Below are 9397 nucleotides of genomic sequence, written 5' to 3'. Positions count from 1 at the left end.
AAAGGTAACTGATTTAAAAAGTTAATTGAGTTATTGTAAAAGATTTAGGACGAATGTGTAACATATCATTAAATGTATGTTAGACATTTCCCCCTATGTAACTTTCAACATGAAGGCTATTCTTTTTATAATATAGTATAGAAATATAGATAAAATAATAATAGTTTTACTAATGGTTAATAAAATCTATATATATATATGGATTTTATATATAAAAGCCTATCTCAAAGTGCTCACGTGGCGGTCTCTAAGCTCGCCACGTCAGCATTTTCCTACATGTCGTCCCCATATCGATCCAAGAGACACGTCAGCAACCACGTATGCGCCTACTTTGCTTAGTCAGCCTCCACACAGGTATCTAAGAGTGTCATGTATTTTTAAAAAAATAAATGTTTGTGTCAGGAATTAAACCTAGGCCTTATAGCAAGGAAGCACATGTCTTTTCCAACTCATCTAATGGGAACTTGGTGTCTTGTTTCATATTCAATGCTATATGTACTATACAAATTCCTATATGTAAAATTGTGAGTTTTAATATAGAAACAAACATCAAATTCAATGTTGTTTATCCGTCTTTCCCTATAAATAATATAATGATTACATTTTAAAAATATTTTCTCAAATGATAATAGTTTTTGTGTTATATTTTTATAATGATACAAATAAGCGAATATACATATTTATATAATATCAAAGAAAAAAATTATTACAAAGTACAAATTCTTATATTTTAGATTAAACATTAGAATTTAGGTCCGTGGTTACACGAGAGTTATGTCATTTTCAGTATTAGATGTTAATTAATTATGGTTTCAAATTTAGTATACTATGTTTTGTTAGTAACATTTTAATCTATATATTAAAACTTGGACTTTTATATTTAAATATTTTTTAAAATATGCCCATCGATATTTTTTTACCTTGACACGTTTAGAGATATTTTAATATAAGAAAATCATAATATATTCATCGAAGTTGTAGACTCTGACATAGTTAACAACATTTGAATATTAAAAAATCATAATAGATCATTATCATTTTATTTGTTTTATTATTACACAGTGTATCATATTCTTTTTTGAACAATTAGAAATATATTCTTATTAATAGATGAAACATACTAAATAATTCAATTAAAATATAACAATGTTATATATGTTTTCTATAAATACGATATTTTTACATACCGTATTTATTTATAAGTGTCTAAAAAAAACTACAAAAAACAATAATAGTACAATCATTTTAATATATTATTCACATTAAATTTTATTTATCAATCTCTCTCTATATATATGAGCCTATAAGAAAATGCTCGCATTAAACTCTCTGGGTCCCCACGTTAGCATTTTCTTTTGTGTCATCACCAGTGCTGAAAATATAAAATTTTATACATACTATATGGTTGCTACAACCACTCACTGGATTATATGATCGTTCTTGAATATTACTGTACAATCTTTGATAAATTAATTAAAGATAATAAATTAATAATCAATTAATTATTCTAAAACCTATTGTTAGCTGGACCAATACTCCGTATGAGATAGTATATTGAATAAAATGAAAATGATAATATACCCAATCGATCTCCACACTCAAATGAAAATGATAATATGATGATAGTATTAAAACCTAAAATCAGCACACTCCTATCGATCTCCACCCACCACCGTATCTCAACACCACCGCATCTCACAGTTCACATCTCAGCACCACCGCATCTCCTCACCAACAACAAAAGTTACAATCGGTATTTCACTTAACTCACTCATATATATATATATATATGTAATTTATCACTAGTACTATAATTTGTTTTTGTTTAATTTTCATGAACTGATGCTCAGTTCTATTAACTGTAATATAATTTGTTTTTGTTTTTGGGACTTCTTTGTTTAATGGTAATTTTAAAACAGTAGGTCATGATAATTGGGTCATTTCAACTTATAGAACTAAAGATTGAATAACATGAGTATATATATATATGTACAGTGTATCTATAGATTTATGTGATCTTAATTCTACCCCTGACCGTTAGGGTTGATACTTGCTCGATGCTTAGGGTTGCTTACGGTTACTCAGAAAGGTTGTTCAATTTAGAGCACCATTCTATACTTCATTTTGACAAATATGAAACATTAGTTATAACTGAAAAACATGATCAAACTGTTCAATGCTTGTTAATTCTTGTTAATTTAGTTATAACCATTCTGTACTCCATTTTGGCAAATTCGAAACATTAGTTATAGCCATTCTGTTCAATGCTTGCTAATTTAGTTTTAGCTAGTAGCTCAAACTGTCCAGGTGTGTTAATTATCTCGACAAAAGGAGCTCAAACTGTCCAGGTGTGTCAATGTGTTGATTCACATTGACATTTATTCTACTAACTCTGTTTAAAGAATCTGACTAACAGAAGATCGTCATCGTCAAAAAAAATTGATCTGGCCTATGAATAAAACAAACAGTCTATGGCCATTTCTATTATTGTGTAATATATTCTAAGTTCAAGTAGGTTACTTGATAGAGCCTCGATGCACCAGAATCAATTTAAAGTTATATTCAGCAATCTTACAATGATTATAGTTGTAATATCTATCATACCTTCATACTCTATATTTTTTAGACATTTATAAGAGTGTTATTATTTTCAGGTACAAATTTTGACCCAAACTTTGGAGGAGATGCAACCAAGGCATGAGACTCAACAAAAGGAGATTGACGATATGAAAAAGCGTGAAGAAAAGCAAAAAAAGGAACTCGAAGAACTAAAAGCAAAAAGTGAAGCCGAATCACAAGAAGTGAAAGCCGTGAAGGCCGCCATGATGAAGTTCACCCGACGGGCTAAATCTTAGGATTTGTTAAAAAGTTGTTAGTTTGAATTATTTTCAAAACTTTACCTTTTAAATGATGTGTATGAATGTTTTGTTGATGGATGTATCTTGATTCTTAGGTAATGAATTATCATGCATTTTAGTAGTTTGATTATTGATTAATTACTTTTATAATTCAATTGGCCTATTTAAATACACAGGGAGAAAAATAGAATTAAAAAAAAAAAATTATATTATTAATTTAAAAATGACGTCAGTGGGAAATATGAGAGTACTAACCGTGGGAAAATCGTGGGAAATAAAGCCGTGGCTAATTTGTGGGAAATTCGTGGGAAAAAATTCAAAGAAATCCATGAGAAATCTTTGGGAAATATTCTGTGGGAAATCTATGTGAAACCTTTTTGTGGATAATCCGTGTGAAAGAAAATCCGTGGAAAATCGGTGGGAGGATAAAATCCGTGGGAAAAATACAAAAACTTTTCGTTGAAAGTCCGTGGGAAATAAAAGGGAAAAAATTCTGGTAGTTTATGTAACTTGTCATCTTTTACTATTGTATGTATGCATCAAAAAATTTTAAACGTTTGATGGAAGTATACTTACTAGATTGAATAAATCGTGTAATTACCGGTTGGATCAAAATTTTAGCCGGTCAATGATGGAGCCACGTCACATATTTTATTTTTATTTTTAAAAAAAACATAATATTATCATCTGTATTAAACTTATTTATTAAAAAATCTGGGAAAGTGTAAACCACCAAACCTATCTTACTCGTATCAAACTTATATATATTATACGGGTAATGATCAATATTCCTAAATTATTAGCTTAGAAATCCTCTTAATTAATAAGATTGTGACATGTGGAAAATCAAGAGGTGAGATTAGGAAAAAGAAATAGTAGATTATATGTGTTAATAAGTGGATATATTAAGAAGATTTTTAAAATGATTGATTAAGATGATTTACCATTTTTCATATTATACTTCAAAAAAACATAGTATCATTTGTATCTGTATAATATACTCATAAGAGTCTATATCTATCATCATCTTCATGGGAAGAAAACACCACCAAAAATCATGATTTATCCATATTTATTTTTCTCAGATTCTTTTTCTTGAAACAATTATTTAATAAATATAACCAACCACAATGCTTATATGCTTATGTAACCTAGCTAGCAGATATATTTCAGATCTAATCTCCATGGTTTAGAATCTTTGAACTCCGGCCAAGTCCCGACTTTGTCGCCGCCGTCCTCCTCCATGAAGCCACCATCAAATCTGATTGAGCAGCTATTTATTGTCACCATTGTTGTCTTTCTCGATTTTTTGGATCTAAATAGATTCATTGTCAATGATAACACTTTTAAGGTTTGTGATACTTATTGAGCAGCGATGAATCAAGGTTGTGATACCTACAACGGCGGAATTGGTGGTGGTAGTTGAAAGATATATCGGCGGCGACTATGGTGGTTGGCCACCCATCACCACCGGAAATTGGATTGATAATAATGGTGTTTTGTGTGTTTATTTGGAATTTAAGAGTTACATCTGAACGGTTATATATGTTTTGTAAATGTGTAATTACTTGAATACAGTTTGTTGGATTTCATTGTGTTTGATTTTTTTCTTGATGATGATGATGAAGGTTGAACATTCTGGGCATTAAATATCAAAATTAATTACTCCTACATTTCTGTATCATTTGTATCATAAAGGGGCAAATGTAACCGGCTAACCATCAAAGCAGGTCACCGGTTCCACGATTTATTTAATTTGGCGACATACTTTCATCAAAAGCTCAAAATTTTTGATGCATACGTATAATAGTAAAAGATCACAAATTACATACACTCCGGTATTAAGTATTAAATACAACTTCTTACTAAAATAACCTTTTAAGAATATCCGAACAAAATTTGTATAAGCAATCCGTTATATATCATTACCCAAAAAAATTTATATATAAATGCACACCCGATATTAAAGTTATCAATCAAACAATTCATCAAATCAAATACAATATATACAAACTCAAAGGAAGACTCAAAGGAAGACTAAACTTTACAAATACTACAATAGCATTTAATTTGTTGGAGTTTGTGTTTTGTCCATGAAACTTGAAAGCGAAACTAAAAAAAGGGGGTTTGACTTTCTTGACCGGTTCAAAACGGTTCAATTGCTGGTCCGATTCGGCCCAACAAGTCCGGTATACTACAATAGCATTTAATTTGTTGGAGTTTGTGTTTTGTCCATAAAACTTGAAAGCGAAACTAAAAAAAGGGGGTTTGACTTTCTTGACCGGTTCAAAACGGTTCAATTGCTGGTCCGATTCGGCCCAACAAGTCCGGTTTGAGCGGTTCAATGGGAGGGAACCAACTGGTGACTTTAAAAACTGGAAATCTTCAAAATTCAGTCCAACCGCGGTGGACCGGCTGGTTGGAAAACACTGCAGAAAAATATCCACAACACGAGCACTAACAATGCCGAGAGTTATAGTTTCCCACAAATAAGCGAAAACCAACAAATGAAAACCAATCAAGACCAGCTTTTATAACTACATACGATCTTCCCAAAGAAAAACTATAAATAGATAATGCACAATATCAAGGGTTTGCCCGAGAAAACGGTAAACCAAGAAAAATATATTACTTCATTATACACTTGAATCTAACTAGAATCTAATTACATGAAGCCGGAGAATGTCGTCATTTCTAAAAGAATATTTCTACTGTAGTTGAATTGATAAAAATTATAATAATTTCAACTCAGTGACTACCATTTCACTTAGTTTCATCTTTTCACATGCTGAGCTCATATCGATCCTACACTTGATTATATATAATACAGATCTGGACACCATTTGGATTCAATTGATTTCTTGAGAATTAATGCCGGCCCCCACTCAGGGTCAATCTGTATAATAGACATTATATAAGTGCACCGAATAGCGTAACATTGTACATAGATGCATTCAAAACATAAAGCAAACTTACACATAATCTTAAGCTCAAAGCAAGTGAAACAAACTAAAGAACTAATTTAGAAATGATAATGATTAATGACCATGTAGGATATAGAATGTGATTGGGACTTCTATACCATTTTTTCCGATCTTCTGTCAATATAGAAAGTAAAACTTTTATGAATGTACTAGAGAAGTTTAGATGATTGTAATAAATCCTAGCATGGTTTAAGATATTGGATCATGTAATGTTCACAGTTTTTAACATGAAGTTTAATGTTGTTAGTTATCACCCAAAGTGCCAGTTTATATAGAGAGGATAAGCAACGATGTCCTTATTTTTGCAAATTGGCCAACTATTATAACTCAAATGCGTGACCTCCAGATCAGAAATAATTACCAATATTCTGGAATGACAGAAATACATAGAAGTTTTGCAAGGTGTTTGAGATAAAAGACCATACCTCCAAGCAGCAATCAATGATGAACCTGGCCCTCGAGTAATTACCCCTTTTACAATACCGTTGAGCAAGTAAATAAATCTCTTCTTTTAATTGCAAGGGGTTTCTAGTGTCTGTCAATGTAGCATCCACAACTAAGAAAAATATAAATATATAAGGTGAGCAAGTTAGGTAAACAACACAGAAGTTGAAAAGAAATTGTCTCATCTTAAAGTGCAGGAAAAAAAAGGAACAGTTTGAGATACATTTCTTTAGACGGTCTTTGATTGTTGTAATTGCCTGTAATATCCACAATTTGAAAATACGTTAGAAATATTCATTCAGTACCTCAATCAATATGAGCTAACTAAAACTCATATATAATCAAAGCAAGTGAATCAAACTAAAAAAAAATGAATCTAGAAAGTATGACCTCAGTGACCCATGTATACGAAAACAGAGAGGTCAGTCCAAATACCCCAATGCCAACACCAACTATCATGGAAGAAACGCTTAAAATGGTCTTTACTCTATCTGCATATCATATATCAAAACAGTGACAATCTATCAAATTCATTTTTCAAAAAGAGTTAAAACCTCAGGCAAGTTTCACCTACCTTCCATAATACAGGTTTCCAGTATGGACTTGAGATAAGCTGACTTAGAACAACGAGGTGCAATCTATATAATCAAAATTTACAACATTAACAAGGTCCCATCTCTTCAAGTAGTTTCCTGTGACGGACAAATAGAATGTACGAAGGTATGATTTTTGAGGTGTTCGGAAATTATAAATCATACCTCCAAGCAGTGATTAACAAGGTCCATGCTCTTCAAATAGTGCCCACTTCTATAATGCACCATGGCAAGTAGATACATAATTTCTTTCTTTTCCCAGGGGTTACTGGTGAGCAATGAACCTACCACAACCAAGTAAAAAATCAGGTAAAGAGAAACATACAAGTAAATAATCATTTTGAACTATCTTAGTTTATGACTTAACGTTAAACAATTAAAATCTCAAAAAAATTCAAAATCATAGGTTCACCTTGAAGCATAATTAGTGCACATGCTACATCTTCGACATCGAGTGAGTGAACAAGAGACGATAAAAATTGCTGACGGAGCTTATTATGTCGTTTACCAGAAGAAAAATCAACCAGAGATTGATGCCACTGTAATGGAATTGATTATTAACATAAACAAAATAATATATCCTTCTAAAATTAGCCTCATAATCCTCCAAACTACTCGATTACAAGACAAGTATAATACACTAATTATCCCATCTAAGTTCATTCATTGCTTCACAAAGTGTCAACGATCAAATAATTATAATGATTTTTAGGCTGATTTTGAAGGAGGATTCATGATTTTTCTAAAAATAATGTCATAAGAAGATATTTGTGAAGAAAGAAGATGGACATCATGTTGTGCTATAATCTTCTTAGACCCATTAGATGTTAGATATATTTATGTCTCACCTCACCATGATAAATCACAGGTTTTATGGTCAAAAGGAATAGGTGATTAGTTTAACTTCTCCATATATGGGTTAAAACCGTTTTTGTTGCATAAAAAGGTTTCAATTTATAGGGTAAGTATTTCAATCGGATACATTTATAGGGATGTCAATCTGATATTACTAACCTACTTGATATCCATTCGGATATACCAAGATGAAATCTATCCTATAAATAAATTAATTAAGTGTATATCAAAATTAACTCAATGACCCTTTTTAGGTAAGGAGAGCAAACGACGGTGAGATAGTGATGGTGATAGGTCATAGGAGGTGATATGTCATAGAGTCTCATAGCTAAATGCCTTAGCCGTACAGGCTCCGCCCTCGGATTTAAAAAAATTCGTCGAAAGTATATCGAATGACATCTCTAATTGAATAGCATGAAATTTTAAGAACACCCATATAATTTTTATAACTTTTCGATGTACGGTTTTTAAGATAAAAGATTTTGAAAGAATTGGAGGAATAAAATGATTTATGGACGAGAGAGAAAGTTGTAGGCATTGATGTATGATACATCATGTATTATCACGTGTATATTGTTGAAATTGAAAGTTGAAACCCTATTTTGCATAGACCCAAAATCCAACCATGTATACCGAAACTAATATATATATATATACACACACATTAGATCTGCAAAGCTAGATTCCCTGTGATACCTTATCACACAACAACCTTGTAAAAAGATCCTTAATGTTATATATAGCCTATTACAGATTATTAGTTTTAGTATTTTACACATACAGGCCCATATATCTTAATCGGCGCTACACACTGGAGTTCATGTAGTCACGTATGTTATATATATATATATATATTTAAAAACAAATAAAGTTAATTTGAAGAAAGAAGAATTAGGTACACGCATAGTGCTAGAGTCGACCCGAGGATAATATTCGTCTATGCCAATTGTGAAAATGACAGCGGAACACAAGAAACGCTGCGGCTCCGAGCCCATTATTCCACGTATACGATAATGTTTTACAAGAAATCAAAATCCTATAACGCAGCTTGTTCGCAAATCGCATGCCCCAACAGAAATTCAAAGGGATTATGAATAAAGTTCCGACTCCAATATTTGGGGGAATATATACGAGAGTTTTGTCTTCATTTTATAAGCGGGTATTAGGGTTTAGAGCCCGTTTATCTAATTATTTTCATATAAAAGGACACTAAGGCCCGTTTTTACTAAATAAAAATTATCCACCATCCATATTAAAATGTCCCAATTTAAAATTACCATTTTGTCTTTAGTAAATTAATTTCTACATTAAACTTTTATATATACTTCAATATACTCGTGAGTAGCTCATTATATAAAGGTTGTGTGTTCGTCACGAGAGCAAGTATTCGCGCGTTGTGGCAGTAAAATGATGAGAGTAATAGGCCATAGAGTGTGATCGGTCATAGGAGGTGATATGTGATAGAGTGTCATAGCAAAATGCCTTATCCGTACGGGTTCTGTCATCGGATTCAAAAATTCGTCGAAAGTATATCGGATAACATCTCTAATGAAAGAGCATGAAATTTTAAGAACACCCATATAATTTTTATAATTTATCGATATACGGTTTTTGAGATAAAAGACTTTGAAAGAATTAGAGAAATAAAATGATTTATGTAGAG

At 31.5% G+C, this 9397-nt stretch overlaps 1 protein-coding gene and 1 long non-coding RNA gene across 3 annotated transcripts; one reads left to right on the top strand and one right to left on the bottom strand.

Annotated features, from left to right (window-relative positions):
• The first annotated feature begins 1520 nt into the window (after positions 1-1520).
• On the top strand, positions 1521-2988 carry LOC122609558. The gene is made up of 2 exons (XR_006325334.1): positions 1521-1753; positions 2655-2988. It is a non-coding gene; the product is annotated as an uncharacterized LOC122609558 (long non-coding RNA).
• A 2475-nt stretch (positions 2989-5463) lies between these two features.
• On the bottom strand, positions 5464-8888 carry LOC122608598. Of its 2 annotated transcripts, none has more exons than XM_043781695.1 (8): positions 8634-8888; positions 7292-7418; positions 7045-7163; positions 6861-6924; positions 6677-6777; positions 6510-6543; positions 6268-6398; positions 5464-5754 (listed from the first exon to the last, which is right to left on the bottom strand). In XM_043781695.1, the coding sequence occupies exons 1-8, from the start codon at positions 8727-8729 to the stop codon at positions 5674-5676; spliced, it is 753 nt and encodes a 250-aa protein (XP_043637630.1). In that variant the 5' UTR covers positions 8730-8888; the 3' UTR covers positions 5464-5673. The 2 variants fall into 2 exon arrangements, with proteins under 2 accessions (XP_043637630.1, XP_043637631.1); XM_043781696.1 differs by having other exon boundaries at positions 6268-6377.
• Positions 8889-9397: the final 509 nt, after the last annotated feature.

The sequence above is a fragment of the Erigeron canadensis genome, chromosome 7, assembly GCF_010389155.1.
Source record: "Erigeron canadensis isolate Cc75 chromosome 7, C_canadensis_v1, whole genome shotgun sequence".
NCBI classification, from domain to species: Eukaryota; Viridiplantae; Streptophyta; class Magnoliopsida; order Asterales; family Asteraceae; genus Erigeron; species Erigeron canadensis.
This window is presented reverse-complemented; position numbering and strand designations above follow the sequence as displayed.

Excerpts from the sequence above, each read along its gene's own strand:
- LOC122608598 (XM_043781695.1), bottom strand. The coding sequence starts at position 8,729 with ATGGGCTCGGAGCCGCAGCGTTTCTTGTGTTCCGCTGTCATTTTCACA. Across the intron at positions 6,778-6,860 it reads GGAAACCTGTATTATGGAAG|ATAGAGTAAAGACCATTTTA; the intron begins GTAGGTGAAACT and ends TATGATATGCAG. Across the intron at positions 6,399-6,509 it reads CAAAGACCGTCTAAAGAAAT|TTGTGGATGCTACATTGACA; the intron begins GTATCTCAAACT and ends TATTTTTCTTAG.